We start from the raw sequence: 25,277 nt of genomic DNA, 5'->3' as shown, positions 1-25,277 counted from the left end.
AGGGACACCTCCACCCACCTCTCTACCCACTTCGTGTATAAATAGACGCTTTGGCTCTGGGTATACAGCTGGGCTGAAGAGTTTGGTTACATATTAACTGCACTTCAAAGAATAAACTGGACTTGTTATTTTACTTTAATATGCATATATATCTTGGGGAAATAAAAGTCAAAATAATTTCCTCTTAATTTCTTACAAATTGCTATTCTGGAAAAAAATTAACCACACAGAATTCTAAGGTAAGAGGTAACAATTTTGACTAATATCTCCAGGCTGTTCTATGTTCTGTCTGTGCCTTGTTCTCTTGGCTGTCACCTATAGAGTTATCCAAACACCTAAAATTAGCAAGAGAAATCATCACCCATTTGGCCTCACCAGTTTTCCTATTCCTATTCTCACTCGTTTTGGCCTCTGCTTTGAAACAGACATTTTCTACCTATAAGCAAAGATTTTCAGGGGATATGTGCCTTCATCAGGGGACACACCGGTTTGGATTAAGAGCCATGGCCCTCCCTACCCCTCCTGGCTGAGGGATAGAAAAGAGAACCAGCCAATCACTGGCCCCACTCTCCTCCGACTTATCTGTGTATTTTGCCTAGACTAGCAGCTGTATGACTCTCAGAAGACTCACTCTAAGCCTCCGTCTCCAAATCTGCAAAATGGGAGCAGCGACCCCACCTGTCTCCTAGGAGTCTTGGGAGAAGAGAAAGAAGCCCAGTGATACACATTACATCACACAACCACAGCCCTTTTTTTTTTTTTGGTAGCAGCTTGGTTGACTTATAATTCACATTGTATGCAATTAACCCATTTTGAGTGTATAATTCGGTGATTATTCATTCATTCAGAGAGTTGTGCATCCATCACCACAATCAATATTAGAACATTTTTCTCACCCCCAAAACCTGTCATGTTCCATTTCCTCCTCCCACTCCCCCCGCCCCCCGCCATCCTGGGCAACCACAGAAATCTACACTCAGTCTATTGATTTGTCTCTTCTGTGCATTTCATATAAATGAAATCATCATATATGTACACAGTCTTTTTTTTCTCACTTAGCACACAATGTTTTCAAGGCCCATCCATGTTGTGGCCTGCGTCGGTACCTCATTCCTTTTTATGGCTGGATGACATTTCATTGTAATAACATCCCTCATTTTAGTTATTCATTCACCAGTTGGTGGATATTTGGGTTGCTCCTACCTTTTGGTTATGAATAATGCTGCTATGAGCATTTGTGCACAACTTTATACACTGTCGTACGTCTTCGTTTACCTAGGGTACATGCACCCAGGAGTAGAACTGTTGGACCACATAGCAATTCTGTGCTGAACCTCTAGACAAACTGCCAGGCCGTTTTCCAAAGTGGCCGCACCACCTCTTGCTCCCACTACCGGTGCATGAAGATTCCGGTTTCTCCACATCCTCCTCGGCCACATGTACTCACTACCTGTCTTCTTTATTATAGTAGCCAACCTAGTGGGTATGAAGTAGCATCTCACTGTGGTTTGATCTGTAGTTCCCCGATGGTTATCAAAACCCAATTATTACCAGTAACCCAAAAATGTTTCCATATTTATAGGCAGGGCCAAACACTCAAAATACAGAACAACAGATACTGGCTACAGTGCTGAAGCAAGACCTCAAAGATGCCCAGCTTTAATACTGGCTATTTCCAAACAGGCATAAAATAATTTCAGTGGAGTTGCGTGGATCCATACCAGCTCCTGGTGAATGTTGCTGACTTTCAGATTGACATCTCTGCTAAAAAGCTGCAAAGCAGTTAGCCCTTCTTGCTCTACCACAGGGCTGCTTAAGAAAATCATGAGAAGATGAAATTCTCAATGGAAATATGACATCTCGATCAATTACAAAACAGTTCTTTCTACCTGCCTTTCTGCATGTATCTTCTTCTTAAACAGAAACAGGCCCAATGAAAAAGCAGCCTTTTATAAGTGAGTGGCCATAATTATTTATAGGAAGCAGAGTGGTTACGCAATCATATACTTTACAGAGTGTTTCCCCTCATATGTCCAGTACCCACTCAGCACCACTTTATAGGAATGAATTCTAGAGATCAGACGTGATTCAAGATTGAAGATCTCAAAAATCCTGAAGGTAGCCGAAGGAGACAACAAATCAGGACTCCTCCTTCCCTTTTAAAAATACGATATTGCAAGAAGTGGTAATTCTTCTAATTCAAAGGCATTATCCAATTCAAAACATCTAATATAATCTAATTCGAAGGGATCATCTTTTTTTGTTAATTCTAAGGGACTATTTAATCTAATTCAAGCTAATTCAGAGGAATTATCACTTTTTTCAGAACTTATGGTGTTTGAACAAATTCATATAATTAATTATCTTTTTCCTAAACTACCTTGTTTTAGGATTTTAATTTTTTACTCTTTAAAAATACTGAACAGAGTAAAATCTACATAAAGCAAGGCAAAACGAAACCACACAAAAAAAGGCTATATGCTTTATAAAGTAACAACTCTTCTCTTTCTTTCCCAATATAAGACCTCAGACCTTGCAACATGTACTAATAATATGACTCATCCATCTTCCAAGAATTTTTCCATGTCCCAAGGCTGCGCCATGTAATCCTTTGTTTTTGTTATTTCTTGGCATATGGCTGACTATGAGACTGACCCCTGAACTTTCCTATGTCGAACAGAACTTTCCATTGTGGGAAATGCCTAAGACATTCATATTAAGCTAAGTGGAAATGTCACCGAAGCTCAGGAGCAAATATGGTCTGTGTCAACCAGTGTAACTTCTGAACCGGATCCTCCCGGGGAAGGCCAACTGTTGAACAGATGGGAGGACGAAGCCTTCACTGAAGTTGCTGCACATACTTGACTGTGAAGACGATCAAAAGCAACAATCAGTTTATCAAAGTTATCTGAAGGTCCTTCTAAGAAGATCTAACAGGAGGGCACTTTTTAAAAACTGCTCTGTAATGTCAGAACCCCGTCTCTATCCAGATTCTTCTCCATTACACGGTGGCCTCGTTTCGAGTTCTTGTGAAATCAATAGGCTATTTATGTTGCAAGGACCTGTGCGGGGTACTCACTTTCTTGTTCAATCTGGTGCTGACAGCAGTAATCAAATTTGGTCCATACCACTAGCTCCATTCTAGCTCAACAGTAGTAGTAACTGGCTGCCCGCCTAGGTCTACTCTCACCGAAAAGGGAAGAAAGGATTGGACTGGAGAGAGAATTACGGAACAGATCAGTTGAAACCACTGAAGGTGGTGTAGGAGAGACAGAGAGAGAATTAAAGTCATTTGGAGACTAATCCCCTCTCCACCGGGAGACACGCCCACAGCTGAGACCAGTGGAGCCACCTTTGGCTGTGAAAGGCACACACTCTTTCCTACTTTCTGTTATCTGCAAGCCCTCTTGGCTTTGAAGCCTTTGAACATCTAATTATAACTGTCAGTCCTAACTAATGAACCTACATCTAACCCTGCAGGGCAGCAGACAGAAGCTAGAGACAAACCGAATCCACCACCACCAGGAGCCCACGTGTGTGCAAGGGAACGCTGGAATTCCAGCACCTCCCGTGAACTGAACACTCCAGACACTGCTGGCTTTGTTTGGTAACCCTTCCATCTGCACTTAAAGTACAACGTGCACTTACGGCATTTCCCTCAGATCAGAAAATATAAATTAATCTCACGATAAAAACAAGGTCAGCTTTAAAAAAAATAGGAAGGAGGTGGAGACCTAAGTGAAAATTTTACTGGGCCTGTATTTTTTTACTTCAAATTCTCCAAGAAAACCACACTCCTGTTAACAGATATTCTCTTACTTAAAAGCAGCATAGATGATGCCATTTCCTGGTATAACAAGCAATGTTTTTTTTCTCATTTCTTAAAACTTGAAATAATTTTAGATTTACCCAAAAAGTTGTAAAAATAGTACACGGAGTTCTCATGTTCCCTCCACCGAGCTCGCCCAGTGCCACCACCTTTACATAACGGAGTGCGATCATCAAACCCAGCAGATTAGCACCGACGCAATGCTATGAACTGCGCTGCAAACCTTATTCGAAGTTCTATAACTAGCCCCCTTTTCCTGGATCACGATTCAGTCCGAGATCCTGTATACAAGCAACTCCTCAAAAACCCAGGACACGTCCTTTCCAGTAAGTCCTTCACTATGTAATGAACATTTTGGAGCCCCAAAAGGTATTTCTTTTCCTGCTAGTGAGGAAGCATCATCATTGACCATTGAGTCTTCCAGGCTAGAAACGTTCTTTTCTTCCACAATTCTCCCCACATCTAATCCGTCAGTCTTGTCGACCTTATCCTGTAAACACAGCGCAAACAGTTCCACAAGCCCCTGTCCAAAATCCTTGAGCCAGACGTGTTCCCAAATCACAACTTCTCCCATCTGAGAGAGTTCCAGAGCACACAAGCCATCTATTACATTAAAACAAAGAACAGTGAGACCCCTAACTAATTAACTAATAGGGGAAATTTCCCCTAATTAAATATATAAATACATCTGAGGCAAATATGTGTTACTTTATGAATGTTACATGAGATAAATAAAGATTGTAAAAGCATCCTAGCAGTTCAGGTCAAACACTGCCACAAAATGAGTTCGGGCCACACTCAGGTTTTATGACCAAATGAATTACAAAGAAAAGGCCTTTCGTTTTTCAGAGCTCTTTTTGGCTACTGTGTAGAACTTCAAGTGAGGGGTCCTGGACTGTACTCATGAGATCCATGGCCTCTTCCATCGCCTGCCTCCTTCACCACATCCCTTGCCACTCCCCCTCCCGGCAAAATAACCGGCAACCCCCCTCTCTCTCTCTCTCTCTCCCTCTCTCTCTCTCTCTCTCTCTCTCTCTCTCTCTCTCTCTCTCTCTCGGCTCTCCCCACTCCAACCCCCCCACCCCACCTCACCTCACGGAGCCTGCAGAGTAAGTAATCTTTCTAAAACACCTACAATTCCCTGGCTTCAAAACCCTTAAAGATTTCACATGCAAGGATGGAGCTGCAGCTGATCTTCATGACGGTCACAAAGCTCTCCCCCCTGAGCCAACTCCCTGACTGCAGAGACCGTCCCTACGGCATTGCACCCAAGGAGGACACGAAAACGAAAGGGACAGAGTCCCCATCATTAATGTTCTCCCAATATAATTCATTCTCTTTAATATTCTCATGAAAGTAACTATTGTTCAGACTACAACTTCTCCAGTGTTCAAAGAGGATGTTGGGAGTTTTAACTCATTTTTCTCTAGCTAGGAAATTCTATTTTAGTTCTTGACCATGTTAACTAATGTTACTACCACGATATTAACAAAACCCCCCTTGTTGACATAAAAAGGATTTTTTCTCATGATTTTAACAACACATGTCCAGAAATATTCACTATACTGCTGTTGATACGGTTAAAACAATTACAAAAAGCAAAAGCCAGGAAAACTTTTCTAAAAACAGGCAAACCCAAAAAAGTAATGTCAAAGATGGTATTTCATGGGCTGAGTGATTTCTCATGAGACTGTTTCTCCAAGGCCCAGAGATATAAATAAAATCTGAAATCCTGCCTTTGTTTCCATATTAGTCTATTAATGCAACCGAATGACATGATGATCCACAAAATTACATTTGAGTTAAACAAAAATCCCCACCATCGAAGAGTTTGGAATTTACCCAAAACCACAGAGAAGCTGACCTCAGATGCAGACTTTAAGAAACATGCCAATGAGAGGAAAGAAATCATATTTTAAGTATGATTGTTTTTATTTTCTAATGCGCAAACAAAGACTCCACCATGGAATGGTAAATTAAAAGTGAAATTCCTAGAAGTTGTATTTCAAGATACAATTATAACCTTTCTTACAATCATCTCAGGAAAACTGCACAGCAGGAGTAAGCTAAAGAGGGAAAGAACAGCATCACCGAATCCCTTCATGGGCAGGCACAGAGAGGCCGTAAGTGCAAACATCCTCTCCCTCCACCAGATGAGGCGAGGAGGGCTCGGAGCAGGGAGCCTGGGGTCCCTCCCGGGGAGGCCTTCCTCTCCCAGCAATGTGTGTGCATGGTGTCTCACCGGCCAAACTGCTTCCAAACAGACTACCAACTGCCTGGAACCCACTGGTGTGGCGCCCAGTGACTAACGGGTTTGTGGTAGAAGGAACTGACACTACGTGGCTGCCAGGTGATGCCACCACTTTGTAGATGCCCAGATCCAATCTGCCAGAGCCCTGGAGCACCCCTGCAGTGCCGGCTGCTAATGGCAAGGGTCCCTGGGACAGCCACTCCAGCTGCAAACATCTCACTGGCACAGAAAGAAGGTCATTGCAGGATTCTTCAGGGGCCAGGAATAGTATTTACAGAGACATTAAAAGATGAATAAAACACGAATGCTCTTAAAAAGAGGCATTTTTAAAACATTATTAAAAAGAAAAACAGGTGGTGGTTTTTCTGGATTTCCTACATTGTTCTGTTTTTATCAATCAGGTGAAAATGAACATCATCTTGGCTCACTGACCTTTGCATTGCCACCCCTTGGCACAGTGCCTGGCTCGTTGTAAGACTTAGTAAGTGAACAGTTACTGAAAGAAGAGAGATGGGATGATGTGGAAGACGTCAGCACAGATGTCACAGAGGACCGGGACAGTGAGAGGAGCCCAGCCAGCGCTCACACCCACAGAGCACAGAGCATGCGGCAGGCCCACCTGACGCAGAACAGAGGTGGCAGGGTCTGTGACAGGAGCAACATCAAAAGTAGCAGCCCTGGCTGGTGTGGTTCAGTGGACTGAGTGCTAGCCTACGAAAAGAAAGGTCACCGGTTCAATTCCCAGTCAGGGCACAGGCCTGGGTTGCCAGCCAGGTGTTCAGTTGGGGATGTGTGAGAGGCAACCATGTAACTCTCACACACTGAGGTTTCTCTCTCTCTTTCTCCCTCCCTTCCCCTCTCTCTAAAAAAGTAAATTTTAAAAAAAGCAACAGCTCTAATGCAAACTCAGCACCGCCAATGCTGCCGAAAGGGGAGCCAGGCAGGAGGGGCACTTTTGGGAATACGAAAGGAACAATTTGGAAGTAGAAGTGCTATAAAAGCAGAGGCAGGAACAGTGGCATCCTGCTGGGCTGTGGAGCAGGTGAGCTTCCCTGAGGTGCAACTGCTGGCTTCACGAGGAAAACTTCTCCAGTTTCTGGAGGGTCTTGGAACCTCAAGCATCATGGGAAGGTGTAGTAATTCTTCGTTTTTAGCAATAAAACCATCTAGTGGGAGAAAGGATCTAAGTGTGCCATAGGGCACACGGGCTGTGGATCCAAATGGGCCGCTCATGCGTTTCTGGCCTGTGGTCACCTGCAGCAGTGAGCTCAGTTTAGCGTCTTTCCTGTGGAGCCCGTCTGCCCTGAAGCACATCTGAAGGTGTGGCCGCTCGCAAGACAGGGGTGTTGTTAACAGGTGTGAGTCATCTGCATACCCAGCCTACAGCGGATACCACACGAAAGTCCTCCCACCCAGCCGTGTGTCATCTCTCTCAACCTGAAAACGAGGCATAACCACCTACTTGTGACAACGGAAGGCTGAGGCCAGGAGAACAGGAAGGGTCCGGGCAATAACTAGGCAGAACCGATGCTAAGGAACTGACCAGGAGTATCCCACTTAACTCAGTCCCAGGATTTCCAAAACGATGGCCTAGTTTCCAGGGGGTAACCGGGTGAGGAACAGACAATGTAAGTAATGGTTGTCCCTCACAAATCTGAGCCATGGGACTGAACGACAAGCTTCCTGGGCCCAGAAGGGAGCGCCAGTGAGAGCCAGCCAGCTGACCGCTTGGCTGACTGAGCGCCTACCGGCTTCCATGCAGAACCGTGAGCAGAACCAGTGCCCAGGCCAGGCAGAGGGACGCAAGGCCCCTGCTGCAGTGGCGTGGCACTCACCATCACCGGCTCAGGAACCAGCCGGAAGCCCTGAGACAGCCTGGAGCCAAAAAAAAAACAAGGAGCGGAAAGAGGTGCAGTGAACACCACAGAAGGCGAGAAAGCTAACGACGGCCCACCACTGCAGCATTCCAAGCAGGTCACAGAGAAGGTACAAAGGAGAAACCAGTGGTCTAGAAATGAGGGGAAGTCAAAGCCAGGCCCTCTTATTCCAGGGCGGCTCCTGCCGGAGGCCGAGCTCTCCTGGAATTCACAGGCTGGGACCATGTATGTGCCGGTTCACACAAAGCTCCACTTCCCATGAAATGTTCTCCTCTGGAGAACTTCCGTGACTAACGCCACCTATAAAAGTATAAATAAGGCCAATGTAACAAACTTAGTTTGGAATTGGAAATGTTGGACTAAAATAACTTCCTGGAAGTTGCCCATAATTCAGCAGCATGCTGGAACTACCACTGATCCCATTGGAACATCAGTGTGTACTTTGGTCGGTAAAAACTGACCAAGTTTAGGGACCTCTGAACTTGAAAGTTCTTTCACAATTACTTTCATTGGTGCCTGCAAAATCCTTACAAGTTAAGCTCTGTCAATACCTCAAGGCCCATTTGAAAAATGAGGTAACCGAGGTTTGTTAACACAGACTGAGACACAAATCCGTGCCGTGGGTGTTCTGAACCTCAGGACCGGCTCCCAGCTCCGGGCCCATCAGCCCCCCTGGCTCCCTCTCGAGGGCCCTCCAGAGCAGCTCCCTGGCTCTCAACAGCACCGCCTGAACCAGCATGAAGCCCTGACACTGCAAACGTATTTTCCTGAAAGTAAATGATACTGTGGTGCAAGACTTCCTCTCTTCCTCAGAGTCACAGCCAAAAATCAGATGACACCAAGAGGAAACGCATGTTCCTCAACAGCAGGAGGTTCCAGGTATCAGGTAGCAGCAGCTGCAGAACCCAGTCCCAACTCGCCCGCCCCACTGCAGTCCCAAACTTGGCCACTGACACACGCCTCAGAACCTGGAGGCCAGTCGGATGGGAGTCCCTCAGCGAGAGAAGGAAAAAAGGAGCACCACACTTCCATCCCCGAGGGCATTAAAGTCACAGCCCTGAAGGAACAGAGGTGGTTTACTCAATGCATGAGTGATTAACCTGACCCCCTCCACACCGGAAAGAGGGCAGGAAAAGGAAATGAAAGCAAGTGACTCTAGGTTCTGAATTTCATATGCAAGAATAGCCAGCAACAGGTGCAGCATTCCGGTGAAATAATGACCCTCAAAACATCTTTCACCTCTGCAGCCCAGAAACTCAACATTAGCGATGATGTCAGAAGTGCAAATCATCACGTTTTTGCCAATAGCAATTTTGTGTGAAAGAAAAAAATCTTTAGCAAACAAACCAAACAATATTTCTCTGTTGACACATGACTTCTTTTACATGGGCCTTTCCTAAAACACTTTACTCTAAAATACTTTAAATGTTGGTCATCCAAAACAATTTTAATACCTAGTAACTAGTAAGTATAATGCCTGGCACGTAGGAGACAGGCAATAAATATTTACTGAACGAATGAATGAAATGAACAAGCAGGCAAACAAAAAGTTGTCTTCACAAATAAAGGTCAACAAAAATCCTACCTTCAGGATAGTTTATACTTTTCCCACTTCTGCAGGAAGAGAACAAAAGGTTGGAGTTGAGAGCCAACAACAGGAGATGCCAGGAGATGCCCCCGGCTGAGGCCTTTTGGGATTAGGAGATCTCGGCAGGGAATTCTCACTTGGAGGAGACCAAATGGGGAAAATGCCCACAATCACTTGAGCACTCCACCTTTAGGTTTTCCTTCCTTCCAGTTTCACATAACATTTTCCACCTGCCGTTTTTGTATATAGCTTACAAAATAAATTTTGTGGTACAATCTTTTCAACATGATAAAAATAATCCACTGATTATATCTCATAGAAAATGTCGTATAGTGCATGTGACAAGGATAAGAAAAATGTGTGTGGGTAAGCTGGAGGGGAAAGTTATGAGCTATGAAAACTGACAGAAGGAGTGGGCGAACATGGCGATGAAAATGTGCCCATAGATGAAGACTTCTTTCAGATTAATACTGTGTTAAATAAAAAAAATTTCAGTGTGAGAACATCACTGATTAATATCAGCTAAAGGTTTACATGATATGAATCATAAAAATAAGGTTTCAGAGCAGATAAAAATAAATCATCAAAATTAACAAGAGGTGTCAGAGAAAAAAGAAGTACAAATAAAAATATAGTAAATAATTTTATAAAATTACAATAAAAAACAAGGTTACTCTTTACTCAATTTTCATTAAAATCATGAATTTCTCCTTTGTTTATAACAATATTAAGTATCCCCAGTAGAATTTCTCTCATCCCTGTGTATTCAATTTAAGGAATCCTTAGGTTTTGCAAGTCCTTCCATCCAAGATCCAAAATAACTCCCCCTTTTCTTCCACGTTCAGGTAATACCCAAAGGTCTTGAATAAAATTCTTAGCTGAGGTCCTAAGTGCCTAGTTAAGAATTACCTCAAACTTCACAGGATAAACTGGAATAGCAAATCTCTCAAGAATACTTTCATTTTTTAAAATGACATCTTTTCACCCTGGCTGGTATAGCTCTGTGGATTGAGCACAGGCCTGCAAACCAAAGGATCACCAGTTCAAATCCCAGTCCAGGGCACATGCCTGGGTTGCAGACCAGGTCCCCACTAGGGGGTGTGTGAGAGGCAACCACACATTGATCTTTCCCTCTTTCTCCCACCCTTCCCCTCTCACTAAAAATAAATAAATAAAATCTTAAATAAATAAATGACATCTTTTCATTCGTTCATTCATTCATTCACTCATTCATTCACCCATTCAAAAGGCTCAATCTTCCCTACAGGCCAGGGGCTATGCCAGGCACTACGGACAGGGGTGAAGTAGAAAATTTTGATCCCTACCCTTACAGAGATCACAGACTAACGACCTATCAATAACAAGGTGAAAAAAGCAAGCTGCATTACGACAGTTGTGCTGAAGCAAGCAACAGGTCAGGTGGCAAGAGACAGCAGCAGGAAATCTACGTCAGGTGAGCTGTGAACCAGGCATCTCCAATGAGGTGCAATTAACTCCCAAGCCCAATCCCAGAAAGGTAGAAAGGGCTAGCCAAGTGCTAGGGGTCAGATATTCTGGGCAGAGAAAAGTGCCTCTAAAAAGGTTGTTCCTGGAGCTACAGGCCCGCCACAGATGGGGGACCAGCTGAGAGAGAGGAGGCCCATTGTAAATGTGCAAACGGCATCTCACCATGTGACTCACTCAACATGCCTTTGCCTTTACACACACTTTCCCCTCAGCCTGGAATCCCTCCCTTCCACTCTCTCTGCCACTTCAAAGTTCACTCCTCTGGGAAACATTCCGTGACCCTCCAAGGAAGAACAAACCTCCAGGAGTTAATCCCTCCTAACCAGGAGTAAATCCCACAGCACCTAGTACATGCCAATGTCATACCTCCTGCCACACATGACGGAATCGCTGTGTTCAAGGGCCTAGAAGCAGGGATCTTGCCTTATTTGTCTCTGTTTCCCAGCAATCTATTATGGAACTTGGCACCAGCAGACATGCAAGAAATGACAAGTGAGTGAGTGAACACACCAAGAGGAATGGACAGATTAAATAAAGGCAGGAGCGCCACCAATGCTAATTCAATACTCGGTGCTGGGGACTTGGAACAGCACTGTGGTAGAACTCATTCACCCGTTCACTGTTTGGGGGACAGGATGTTTCCCAACCCCATAGGATTTTCACACAGCGAACACTTTGGGGGAAATCGTCCTGCATCACAGAGGAGTGACAGTAATTGTCACAAGAGTTTCGTGGGACACCGGCACAGACGCATTCACACTGGACAAGCACGCACTCAGGGCCAGGCCCTGTGCGAGGCTCTGAGGGTGACAGTCACCCTGTCCTAGAGCAAACCACATTTCTAAAACGTCATTAAGGACTGACATTGTAAGGTGTTTCACAAGTAATTTATCATTTGCATCAGGTTATCAAGGAAAAACATTTTTGTTTTTGTTGTTTTAAACTCGAAGGTCACCCAGAGGACAAAATCATTTAGAATCTGTTGCTCAGCACTAAGTCTTGGCTCCCTGAGTCATGCCTCCGTCTCCTTTCTACCACCGATGGGCAAACGGCGAAGTAACCAGAACACTGTAAGCAAGCCTTCTTTACCTGCCTGCGACTCTCTGACGACTCCAGGTGCGGACTCAGGCGCCACTCTCCTCTCGTGCTGGCTCAGCATGTCCTCCCGAGGCGGTTAGGATCCACAAACCGACCATGCATGTTTTCTTAAGTCAAAAAGGTATGTACCTACCACTCGGCTGGATGGAGTCAGATGGAAAAACAAGGCCCAACAGTATGGGAATGGTAGAGAGAGCAGTCCCTCCCAACCGCCCCGACCAGACTGGTGACATTCCAGCCTCTGCACAGCCCAATCCTGGTCCACTCCCTCTGAGCCTCTGCCAGGCTGGGGGGCCTGTCACTTTAAAATTCAGACGTATGACAGGACTGATCTACCTAGGAACCTTGAGGCATGCATTTTTTGCTGTTCGAATTGCTTAGAATCCAGAGAAACCAAGCATTTCCTCACTTCTTAGGTTTTCCTTCCACTGGAGCCTAATGAAAACGTGGGTGGGCAAAAATGTGTAGGATATAAACAAGTTTTTAAACGTGCCTAAGTTTCCAGCTCTCACAAGAAAGCTTGTTGTCATAAATTTTACAAACAATTTTTCAACCTATGTATTCCAAACCAATCTCTAAAGCTCTTAGGGAGCCATCCATTAATACCCTAAAAGTCACATGCGGTCACACTGAAAGGTAAACTGTGCCTCTTCAACCAGGATTAAAAATACGACTGAGTGGAGGGCAAACCGCGCCTTTCTGTCCACCTCAACGCCCAGCCCACTGCTCACCCGGCGCCCCACCACTGTGCTCACTCAGGTTTGCCGTAGGTCAAGGCCCGCCCTGCTCAGGGCCTGCACTCGGGCTGGGCTCTCCGCCACTGCCCCCTCCCCTGTTCGAGAGGACTCCAGTGTGGCTCCCATAAGGCCCGCCCTCACCACCAGCGGTGAGGCCAGGTGAAGTCCCAGCAGGGTACCCGATCACTGCACTGCGGCACACTCATCCCCTTGGCAATTACACAACCACCTGCAGATTCCACACTTTGATAACTGCTTCTTCTATTAGTCTACACGTTCCAGAGGCCAGACAGCAGGTCTGTGGTGTTCACGAGGTTTCCTGACCATGCCCGGTACAGAGCCTGGAATGGGGGGCACTCAAACAGAGTGATTTCTATTCAGACTCCTGTCTCCAGGAAACCGCTCTTCATGGCATGCTGTCATCACTGCTAGGCTCCAAGGGACAGATGTTCATTTGAAACCAACAATTTCACCAGGAGTTATTAAAATGCATGGGCCCATGAACTTGGACAGGAAGAAAATGAGTATCTTTCACTAACTTTTAAGAGAAATTTGCATCACCTATCACGAAGGTAGCTCACAAAGCACACTATTAGTAGTACTTTTGCCAGCATTGCCCACAAAATTCATAGTCATTTTCATATCACAGTATAGATAAAAAGTTGTTTGGCTGATCATCACCCAGAACAGTACAGGCAGCTACAGGACCCACAGTTAGATCCTGTCACTGAATGCACTAATAAAAAACAAATATTACTCTATCACAAGCTTCTTAAGTATTTTGTAACTGAATTTCTATATAGTTGGTTTTCCTTTGTAATTCCATGTATTTTATTTTATGCAATTTAAAACATTTCCCTGGATTCACCAGTGCTAAAAGGGTCCATGGGTTTTAAAAAATGAGGCAGAGGGTAATGGAAACTCGGATCTTCTTCATTATGAAATACAAACACTGATGTGCCAAGAAACACATTCTGTTTTCAATAGACTGAACACAATTTTACTCACTGGAAAAAGGAATAAAAACTATTCTAAAAGAAAGACAATTCAAAACAGAATTATAAAGAAGCCATTTTTACAGTAAATAAAAATCTCAGTTCTACTAGTTTTAGTACAAAACAGCTACAAAAGAGGAAATTCTCAAGGGACACTTACAAGTTTAACAGTAACTATGCAGTTCAACTATCATACATCCTTGATCTATTCCTGATAATGATAAAAACCCCTCCCACTTTTTAGAAAGACTCATCTTGGATCCACAGAGCTCCTCCAGTCTGTAAAGTGAGAAACCAGGCAGGGAGGATCACAGAACGTATTATAACCTGCCACCCTCCTCTAGATCAGCTCTGTGAGTATATGCATGCACCCTCCGGGAGGAGTAACGGAGTAATCATTAACACCTTACCACCTTACCACCTTACCGTGAGTGGCTTTAATCAGCCAAGCATCAACATCACCGCAGTGCAATAAAAATGGAGCCCTGCCGGAGAAGGAGGGGGTGGGCCTGGATGGAGTTAGCAGGCCAGTGGACAATATTAGGAGCCGGGTCAGCCGAAAAAAGTTCAGAGAAGGCACACAAAGCAAATTTTGCAGAGCCTCGATGGCGGCCAGAGGTCCCACTTGCATTATGAGGAATGCTCTGGAAAACTAAATGCCACAGCTTTTCTCTCGCACAAATTAAGTCAGTGTCTGGCTGGTTCGGTTCAGCAGCTCCAGTTACATTCAGTATCATTCCCATTCTTCCCCACCAACATGAAAATAACAGGGAAGAAACGGTCCTTGCACCCCGCCTCTGTCCTTCCCATTCGCCCCCTCTCTCGCCCTCTCCCTGTTTGCCCTAAAAGTGAGGACTCCGAGCCCAAGGCCTGCCTGTTTTAATTCACGAGTAGCTGTCACATCTCTTTCAAAATATTAGCACAACCCCTAGACTTCACACAGTAAGTACTACACTAAAATCTTTCAAGAAATCACACACCCCAACTCCCAGCAGAATATTTCCTGGAAATCTGTGAAAGCATTTATTCCGAGGCACAAATCCACCCAACAACTTACCAACAAAAGTGAGTGTGTTTCCCTGAAGAATAGGAAGCCCAGGGCAGCAGAAAGAATACTATGTGTGGGACCACTGTTTAATCTTGGGAAAGTCATTTCCTCCCTCTTGGACTGAGTTTCCTCCATTATCAGGCGAAGGAAGCAGACGGAGATGGTCCCTTCAAGCATGTTCTAGCTCTAGCGTTCCATGTTGTTACAGCAGCCATGCGTGGTAATGAGCAGAAACGGGCAACTGACCGCTAAAAAGGGCGTGTAAGTCAGGAAACGCTAGAAAGAGGCTGTTTCAGCTGCAAGGCCTCATTCCGAGGTCTCAGTTCCTTAATTTGTATCTCATTACTAGTAAACTCAAGATCACAACATGTGAAATGTCTGGCAGAGAATATTCCAATACATTCTTCAACATTCCAATACAATACATAGCAGAGAATATTCCAACAGCAGTAACAAAAAGTACCTGGCTGTAACGTGAGAAGAAACGTGTTCAGGTTAGTTTGGGTGCACACTGTTTACATGCACATCCGACGATTTCTAAAGCCGTGGAGCTAGTCAGGCTTGGCAGAAGGCAGAGGAAATGCTGGGATAACCACTCCTGACAGTGGTAAGAAATCGGTGCCGAGAAAAGACAGCTACAGAGAAAATTCAGGAGACTGTTATTCCCAGAGGTTCGTGTAACTGCCAAAACAGTAATACTGGGCAGCATTTTCTATACTGTCAATGAATTTTTCCACGAAGTCATTTCCAAAGTAAATCTCCCATTATCTATTTCTCAATGTGTATCAAAGTCCTAAAGGCACATGGTTTGTTCAATCAAATAGGACTACAACAAAATTCAGCAGCCCTGCCCAGTCCTGCTTCCAGGGCCCACCCACTTCTCTCTCTTATCCATTTGTTCTGACACTTATTTACACATTTCCAAGTGCTACACTTACACTACAATTCCCAGACTGTAAATCAGACCTTATTTACAAAATGTTGTTACAGTATTTTAGGATTTAACTCCTTACATGCACTCTTCTGCTCTGTATTGTTTTCTGTTTCTGATATTATACTTTAAATTTCCAAGATCTTGCCTATTCTCCAAATCTGATGTTTTTTAATAGCGTCCTGCTCTTGTTTCAAAGATGCAATGACTGTCCCACTCCGCTGAGGATATTTATTATATTACATGTCAGTTTCCTGTTTCCCCTACATCCCTTTTTCCTGTTGTTTGTCTGGATACAGCATCAATTCTCAAACCCCTGGCTCCTGGCAGCCCCTCACGTTTCAAAGTGAGGCTGTCAGATGTCCAGTTCTGGGAATTTGGCTGTCCCTTGGCAACTGGTGGGCTCAAAGTAGGTACATAAGCAATTCCCATGCTGTAACTACACTGTACTCCCACTAAAAGCATCCTCTGGTTCGGAGCTGATGTAGCTTCAGGAATTCTGGAGCGTGTGTGCCAGGGGGTTTATGTCCCTGATGTCCCTTAATCTTCCTGATGTCAAACCAGAGCTCCACCATCCTCTCTGGGCCAGGGATCCCAAGTTAGGGTTCACGTTCATTAGAGAATGTATAAATCTCTGTTCTCCTGTACAAATGGAAGAGAAGGGAGCCTAAGGGTGACCTCCAGCAAAGTCCCAGTTTTTAGCCCCCAAGCTTCTCCCGCTTCCTGCTGATCCAACCTCAGACAGTACTGGTGACTCTTCACAGGGCTGGGAAATTCTGAAAGGTGCATCAAGAAGCTCCTGGCCATCTCCTCCTACTCTGGGCACTCAGCAGTAACCACTCCGCCACCATCTTCCATGTGTTGCCTTGCCCATTCACAGCCCCCTTGTCTCCACTTCCCACTGGACAGACCAGTTTACTCCTTTTGTTCTTTTGCCATAATTACAGTGGCATTATGGCAGTGATAAACACATACACGCTCTACTGCTTTTAACTACAAGGCCTGCCCTCTTCAATTTATCTTCAGGAAGACTGCCAAAATGGGCTCGTTACCATGAGGCGGGCACCGATTTACATGGCAGCAGTGGGCAGGCAAGGTCTGGTTCTCACAGCCTCGAATTCTAAAAGCCAATCTTGCTGAATATTTTATGGCCAAAACCAGACTTTGTACAGTATGATTCATAACATCAGATGTATTTCTCAGTTGATTATTCTCTGCATGATTGGGTCCCACTTGGAATTTGAATTCAATATTTATAATATGGTACAAAGTGATTTCATATGTAGCAAAATTTTAGAGCATATTACATTTCTTTATTTTCAAATGTGAAATTTTACTTTATGTTTAGTAATTCAGTGCAGCCCAATTATAAGTGCTATTTGGGGACCTCAATGTATATTCACTTTATTAACTGAAAATACTAAATTGCATTAAAGCTCTATTAAAATTCCAATAGTCCTGGCTGGTGTGGCTCAGTTGATTAAGCACCAGCCTGAGAACCAAAGAGCTGCCAGTTCAATTCCCAGTCAGGGCACCTGCCTGGGTTGCGGGCCAGGTCCCCAGTAAGGGGCACATGAGAAACAACTACACATGGATGTTTTTCTCCCTCTCTTTCTCCCTCCCTTCCCCTCTGTCTAAAAATAAATAAATAAAATCTGTTTTAAAATATCCAATAAATTTTATCTCTGAAAGTGTATACTACAATAAACACAGGAATCCAAAGTTTATCCATATTTATTAAAGATAAAAACTACAGATGTAGTAAGTACGCTAATAATGAATGAAAAAATAGCCACTATAGATGGCCCCATAACCCAAATGCTCACAACCCACAGAGGAGTGCCTATAAGTTTGAAAAACACAGAAAGCCTTTCCCATCTTGGCTGAAAGGGAACACATATGTTTCTGATAGTAACACGCTGAAATGCTGAAATAATTCTTCAAGACCCTCTTTTGAATCTGAAAGAACTTCACAGCTGGATGCCAATACTCCCCACAAAACCCAGTCAAGTTGACTGTGGCTACCTAAAGAGGGTGGAAACTTCTCAAGCTGATAAAAGTAAGGTTTTCCAGCATACTCATGAAATTGCAAACTTTATGTGGTTTGGTAGCTCACACACAGGCAGTGGATTCCAGCCACTGGAAATCACAGAAGCTCGTAAAATATATTTTGCCCAAGTCATGATATATCTTTAAAGTATCACAAAAAAAATACTAAGCAAGGAAGAGGGGAAAAAACAGGAAATGTAATCATATATTCTCAATTTTTCTTGACATCTTCCTGTATCTGCAAGAGCTGAAGTGAGGAATAAAGGTAATTGCTACCAAATGACTTTGAACTTAAGGCAAAACAAAAATGTATCTCCTTGCCCCTTCTATCACATCACATTTGTAAATTGAGCAGGAAGATTATTCCACTTTCATTCAAATGATAATAATTTCATCAATTATTATAATCAAGTAGTGTAGATAAAGGAATAAAGATGAAGGATGTTAAAATATTTACAAATCATATTTATAATCCACAATTTACATAGCGGTCATGACAGTTTAATGCCCTACTGAAGGAAGTATAATTGATCCAATCACCAGATTTAAGAATTACCAAGCTTCCTGCATACTTACAAATGTCTTTATTACGTCGATGTGGGCATTAGACCTTAAGATCCTAGGGCAGCCAAAATGGTGCCACTCTCTACATTTAGACAGGATTCACCTTCTAAAAAGTCAAAAGCAAATGCTCCCTGAACATTTTCCTATGTCCTAAACCTAAAGCATTTTATTCGTGAATCCTCTATGCACATGCCCAGTCCCTACACGTCAAGCATTATTCAAGGGGTCCGTGAAATCCCTTTACTTTGTCTCCAACACTCTGCCCACCAAGATATCAATCTCATCCAAAGGGCCCCTGTGTGGAAAGTGCTTCTGAGTCATTGTGTTTGATTTCTGGCATCTACTAGGGAAAGATAGGAACCCCAGGTGATGAGTCACAGCCCTGTGTCAGGTGGCAGAAATAAATTCCTGGCCCACAAAGTCACCCAGAGGACAGCTGCTGAAAGGCCACTCACAGACTTTGGGGGACTAGCAAATACACATTTCCAGATACGAGATGGTAAATCCCGCGGATGCACTGGATGGGTGGCCACTATACAGCATACATCTCAGGGAGTCACAAAGAGCATCTGTTACACAAACAGCCAGGTAACTAAAGCCTTTTTATAACAAGGAGAAACAGCCAAATCCCAAACAGAGGCCCACACATGCTGAGCAACAGAAACCAGGTTCCATTTTCATAACTCTAGAGTTTCTTAGGTTGTCTCATAATCAGATAACTTCTGGACTTGTTTACTATAATTACTATTTGCTTGGCGTCTCCAGTGAGCACTAAATTCTACAGGGTAGTAATTAAGAGTATAGCCCAGCTACCTGGGTCTAACTCTGCCACTCACTGCCTGGGCTCCATTGGGGTCAGTTACTTCACCACTCTGCTCTGGTTTCCTGGTTGTAAAACAGGGATGATAACAGAAGTGACCTTCCATTCGACTGTGGTGAGAATTGAATTAATTCATGAGTGTGTATGTCTGTATGTATATACACATACATGGGGGGGTGTCTTATGTGTGTGTAAACAAGTAAAACAGCTCAATACTGACTGATACAGGACACATGCAAAAACCAGTAAGCTACTCTCCTTGGTACAGCAATGCTTCTTATATACCAAATTATCTCACGTGGTGTTTCAGGTGAAAGTTAGGGAAACACTGAACACACACGACCGTGTTTAATGTGATGAGATAGAGATGATTTCAAATGACCTGCTGATTCCAACCATCTGGGCCGCACAGCCGGTGACGCACAGCAAGCTTATCTGAGTGCTTTCAACCAGCAGCTCCCCCAACTCCATCCCCATTAGCAGGAAAAGGCAATAAGGGAATCTGGCCGACAAAGTACAAGTGGAATCTCAGTTGTTGGAAAGTACTTAGTGGATTTTCAAAAGCTGTCTCGGGTGCGTGTTCGCAGTATGAAAGGAGGCTTCTGAGAGTCCATCGTCAACCTGAATTTTAACATTTTTCACCATGGCTGAAAAAAAGGGGTGAAAAATAGAATAAGTGGCACTTATTTTTTAATTAATGTCTTTATACTAATTTGTTTTCATCTTCTGAACTCTGTAATCCTACCTGAGAAACTGTCCTTTGCTCCAGAATGCCCCTCACCTTGGTCTACAGACTTTCTCACTCTCCCACTGTGGGACCCAGCCGGGTTCACTTGTGTATATCTGAGTATTTATTTGCCAACCGATTCCATGGATAGAAACATGGGTCGAAGTCTATTCTGCCAAACCTGGTAACCTGGGCCAAGAGATAAACCCTCTGTCTCCCTCAAAAGCCTGCAGAAAGTCAAGAACGAATGATGCAAAGAGAGGAAGGGAGCACAGGCGTGAAGTCAGGAAGTAACAGTAATACCAACCATAACAAAAGTGAGAGTGAGAGTCTTGAATGGTATTAGCCACTCTTAGCTCATTCCATCTTCACAGCAACACTACAGATCCATTAAAATAGAACAGAATCATTATTTTTCTTCTACTGAGGCCCAAGAATTTACATTTTTAAAAATTTACCTTAAGTAGCCCTGGCTAGTGTGGCCCAGTGGATTGCAAACCAAAGGGTCACTGGTTCGATTCCCAGTCAGGGCACATGCCTGGGTTGTGGGCCAGATCCCCAGTTGTGGGTGTGCGAGAGGCAACCACACATTGATATTTCTCTCCTTCTCTTTCTGCCTCCCTTCCCCTCTGTCTAGAAATAAATAAATAAAATATTTTTTAAAAATTTTACCTTAAGTAACTTGGGACCAAAAATTGAAGACAAACATCTCAAATGAATCTTATGATACAGAAGATTCCACAGGAGAACCTACCAGGTTCCCTTATTTACAGAAATGAGGAGGAGGAGGCAGGAAGCAGAAGGATTAGTGAACCAAGTTACTCTTTCTTTTTACAATAAAAACTACATAACTTAAAATTTATCATTTTAACTATTTTAAAGTGTACAATTCAGAGGCATTAAGTACATTCATGAAGTTGTGCAACCATCACCACTATCTAGCTCCAGAAATTTTTTATCACCCAAATGGAAACTCCATACTCACAGGTGATACCATTATAAAAGATAAATTTAATTGTTTTATCCCCCAGATGCAGAACAATTGTGAAGTAACAAAGAAAAACAAATAAACAAAACCCTTCTTTAAAGGTAAACAAATTCAGAAAGAAATAACATTATTATTCTAATGACAACATATGAAGCTATTCACAGGAATGATCATCTACATCCCTAGCCCCAAGTCTCATAAAATGCTTCATAAAACAAATAATTTAAAGCATTCTATCAACAAATCCTTAAGTATCAAGGTCTCTGGCAAAGGTACCACACAAGTTGAGCACAGGAAGTCTGACACACCAACCTCAGCACTCCCAGGGAAAATGCCAGGCCCTCGGGCTGACAGATCGCACTGCCTTGGTCCGCGGCAATAAAAGGGTGAAATGCATGTGGCTTAATTTAGAAAACTACATGAGAAATTTTTAAAAACCAAGTAAAATATTTGATAAGCATTTGTTTTAATGCAAAATAATTTAAACTTTGTCTTTTTTCTATTTTTCAGTGGACAGTACAAAAAGAATAAACTTAGCACATGTACAACATCTTAGCTCTTGCTAAGTACCTTCTACTAAGTAAACCTAAAGGAGTAAGAAAGAATGTGGGAGGAACTCTGTCAGGCAGAATTCTCCCATCCGCCATGGATGAGAAATAAGTCACCCGGGCCACAATCCTGTTGTTCCTGCAGGAAAGGGGGTGGCGATTCCCTCTAGTGGTGAATGCCTCAAGCCCTTCTCTCCAAAATGGCTTTTATTGGGATTGTATGTGTAGGTGTGTACAGCATACATGCATAAGTCATCAATCAATGTCAAAGGGCTATAGTCACACAAAAACAGGTATTATCTATAGATAACAATTGAAGGAACACAGAGGTTTGTCATAGGCCAGGGTCTGTTAGTCATGCTGATGCCAAAGGGTCTTTAAGATGTGTTTCATGAAATAAGGAGTTTACTCCTTAGCCTTGAACTTAAATAACCAGTTTATGTCACCAGGGCCATACAAAACAAAGCGGAGCAGGCTTCAAAGGACAAAATGTACATTTCAGGCCTGATTCCCACGGGAACCCTCAGTGTTAGAATCAGGTCATGTCTGCCACCTGTGTTACCGGGTTTTCCAGGGAGACTTACTGGCCCCTTTGAGAGCCTGCTCTTGCGGGACTGCAGTCTTTGAAATCACGCAGAGCGGTCCCTAATGAAAGAAGGAGTATACTGAAAGAAGATTTTCTCTTAAAAAAACTAGGTGTGACAGAGAACTCCAGGGCATCACCTCATTGCCAGAATTATTTGCAGCATTCCCTTGGCCAGTGTGGGCATCATCGGGCAAACCAAATGGTTGTTGGTTCCATTCCCAGTTGGGACACATGCCTGGATTGCTGGTTCGGTCCCAGGTCAAGGTGCATACACAGGGCAACTTCTCCATGTTTCTCTCTCACATCAATGTTTCTCTACCTCTCTTTCTTCCTCCTTTCCTCTCTCTCCAACATCAAAATAAAATAAAACTTTTTTAAAGAATTATTTCCATGATAATTACCAGAATTATTTGCAGCTTCCTAACACTGGCAAGTACTTTCAGTATATGTTACAGAGTATTAAAAAAAACAAACCTGAAAGCAGAGTACTTAAGCCAAAAATGAAACTCAGAAAAGAAAAAACAGATCAAAAAAAGGAAAAACATAAAGACTTGAGGTTTGTCAAAAAAAAATAGAAAGAAAGGATGAAAGAAAGAAAGCAAGAAACAAAGAGAGAAAGAAAACCCCATCTGGAAACCATTTCCAGGAAAGGAGAGGAGGACAGAACAAACCCAGAAAGAATGCTTATGTTGGGAATTACTAGCTGTGAGAGTAGACAGCTATGCACAACTACAGAAAAAGTACTATGACAAATGATCAAATATCAAAGGGTGTTCTGACAGCAAAGTCTGAGGATCACTTTTTAAAGAATTACCTTGTGGAAGAAAAATACGGATAGGTACTATCCTCGTATTACAAACATTTGATAACTTGCGGAGATACCAGAATCATTTAAACTGGTTGGTTGGGGGTTTTTTTTAAGTTTTTTTTTTTACTTTTATTTACTGATTTTAGAAAGAAAGAGAGAGAAACATCACTTTGCTGTTCCACGTATTTATGCATTCATAGGCCATTTTTTATATGTGCCCTGGACGGGGATCAAACCTATAACCTTGGTGTGTCGGGATGATGCTCTAACCAACAGAGCTACCCGGCCGGGCTAAACTGGTTGTTGGCTTAAGGCAAATCACCAGAGAACTTCCTCCTGTCTGCACTGTAAAAACTAACTTTACAAATTTGTGCCTGGCTGACAGTAAAGGATGCCACAACTGAGAGTTCCACCAGTCTAGATGTCACGAGGAGCTGAAGAGGTATCCTGCTCGGTATTATTCACTGAGTCATTATCAAGTTCCAGGGAAAAGGTCCTTTGGAACCTCAGGGCCAAGGAAAAAAAAAAGAAAACTGTGACTACATCAGTAAATGTCTTTGAGAAATTTGATTGTTAATGTCACCCTAATAACTAATCCCTTTCGTCTATGCATTACCTAATGTAATACTCTAAGACAAATTTGCATCTGAAGTTTAACAGGAGGACAGAGCACCTAACATACAGCAAGCAGGATTTCTGTGTGCTGTCTCCTCATGGCCTTATCTTACTCATCAATTCATTTCTTCCCCTCTCTGCATTTTTGTGGTGTTTTTAAAATTCTACCTGTTATGTCACTTTCTGTAGGAATCCATAATAAGACAGTGTGTAAGTCTTGTAAATATTATAAAACAAAACCTTCCTGCAAGACCTGACTAATAATTCAGGTATATCCTCATCTGAAACAGAAACAATTGCATTTTTTTCCCCATAGGAGTATTGTAGGGAATAAATGAAATAACGCACTTTAAAAGTCCCAGCACATCAGCTTAGCTGTCTGCCTCCTTCTACCTTTCTAGGAAATACTTTCTCTATCTCAAATTAATTTTCCTCCTGTGCTCTGGATTTAGTGAGCCATCAATTAGTTCACACATTGCTAACTTTCATGGTGTAACTAACTGTTACAATTATAAAAAGTTAATGTATATCCAGATACTTCCATAAAAAACACTGACTTTGGCTAAGGCTCCTGGACCCCTATATTACATGAAGTAAAAGTTTAACAAATTATGTTTAATTTTAAATGAGGGTCACATAAATGAAGACACTGCTAATGAAGGGACTGGTGTACTAAGATTTGCCCAGACCTTCTCATGTCAGATGTTTTCTTCTAATGTAACTGCACTTCCCAATCAAATGTATCCAACAAGTCCCTGTAGCACAGATGACATGAATGACGGTCATGGGGTCAGTACGAGCTGCCTGCGGTCACTTGGGTCTGAATATCAATCTATACCACTCTGTGTATCTTTGAATATAATAAAAAGAGAAGTGTAATCATGGAGGATGAAACACTTGGGGGAAATAGACCCCGAAGTCGCTCATCCCTCTCTTCCATGTCAGAGGTGGTCCACTTCAGAGGTGGGGACCAGGAGAGGAAGGGAGCCACAGGCCACTGACTCTTGCGATGAGCTGGAGCAGCTCACCACACCGCCACAGTCCCATCGGTCCAATGGCCATCACAACTACTTCACGGGGTCATCATGAAGCGGTTCCCAGCATTCTAACATGGAAGAAGCGCTTTTCCTACAGATCTCTACTAATCCCAAACCTCCCCATTCCAGTAGGAAGTCTGCCGACTGCATGAAGCACCAGGACATGGTGGCAAGGGGACTGAAATGCAGCCGGCACAGTGACTCTTTGCCCAGAGGCACACAGCCTACTAAGTGAATCCATCAGATTCCCTTAGATTAGAGAATCCATCAGATTCTCTGTCTCCAGAGGGGCCACCTTCGTCCAACTGTCTACCCAAAAAGGGCTGTTTTGACCTAATACTCATAAAGGCAAAATATCTCCCACCTGCAGTCCTGACAAACATATACATCAGTCCTGACTAATACAAAACCTCATCACCTCTACGATACAGTAGCTCCTTTTTCTGGAGCGCCCATGGCCGTGGCTATGAGAACTGGAACAAGATTCTAGAACTGGGCCCTGCCCAACTACTGTCAGACCTCAGCCAATTCCCCCATCCCTGACCTCTCCTGCTATCACCCCAAACACCCAGAACTTCCCCTCTCTGCCCTCCCTCTCACCCTCATCCTGCCCACACGCCCAGGGCCCTGGCCCCGCGCCCTGCGCGCCTGCCCTGCCAGGCCTGGGGGAGCCAC

General features: G+C 43.5%; 1 protein-coding gene across 4 annotated transcripts in view; it reads right to left on the bottom strand.

Moving 5' to 3' along the window:
- UTRN (utrophin) overlaps positions 1-25,277 on the bottom strand; it is a 453,043-nt gene that overhangs the window by 402,917 nt on the left and 24,849 nt on the right. Inside the window, exon 1 of one of the 4 annotated variants that reach the window (XM_045842805.1) lies at positions 12,141-12,324. The exons of the other annotated variants lie outside the window; for them this stretch is intronic. Coding sequence (XP_045698761.1) covers positions 12,141-12,210 — 70 coding nt within the window. The 5' untranslated portion in view covers positions 12,211-12,324. Of the gene's footprint in view, positions 1-12,140; positions 12,325-25,277 lie in introns of those variants that run through there. 4 annotated transcript variants of the gene reach the window in all.

Source organism: Phyllostomus hastatus, unplaced genomic scaffold (assembly GCF_019186645.2).
Source record: "Phyllostomus hastatus isolate PE091 unplaced genomic scaffold, TTU_PhHast_1.1 phas_contig_40, whole genome shotgun sequence".
Classification (NCBI taxonomy): domain Eukaryota; kingdom Metazoa; phylum Chordata; class Mammalia; order Chiroptera; family Phyllostomidae; genus Phyllostomus; species Phyllostomus hastatus.
This window is presented reverse-complemented; position numbering and strand designations above follow the sequence as displayed.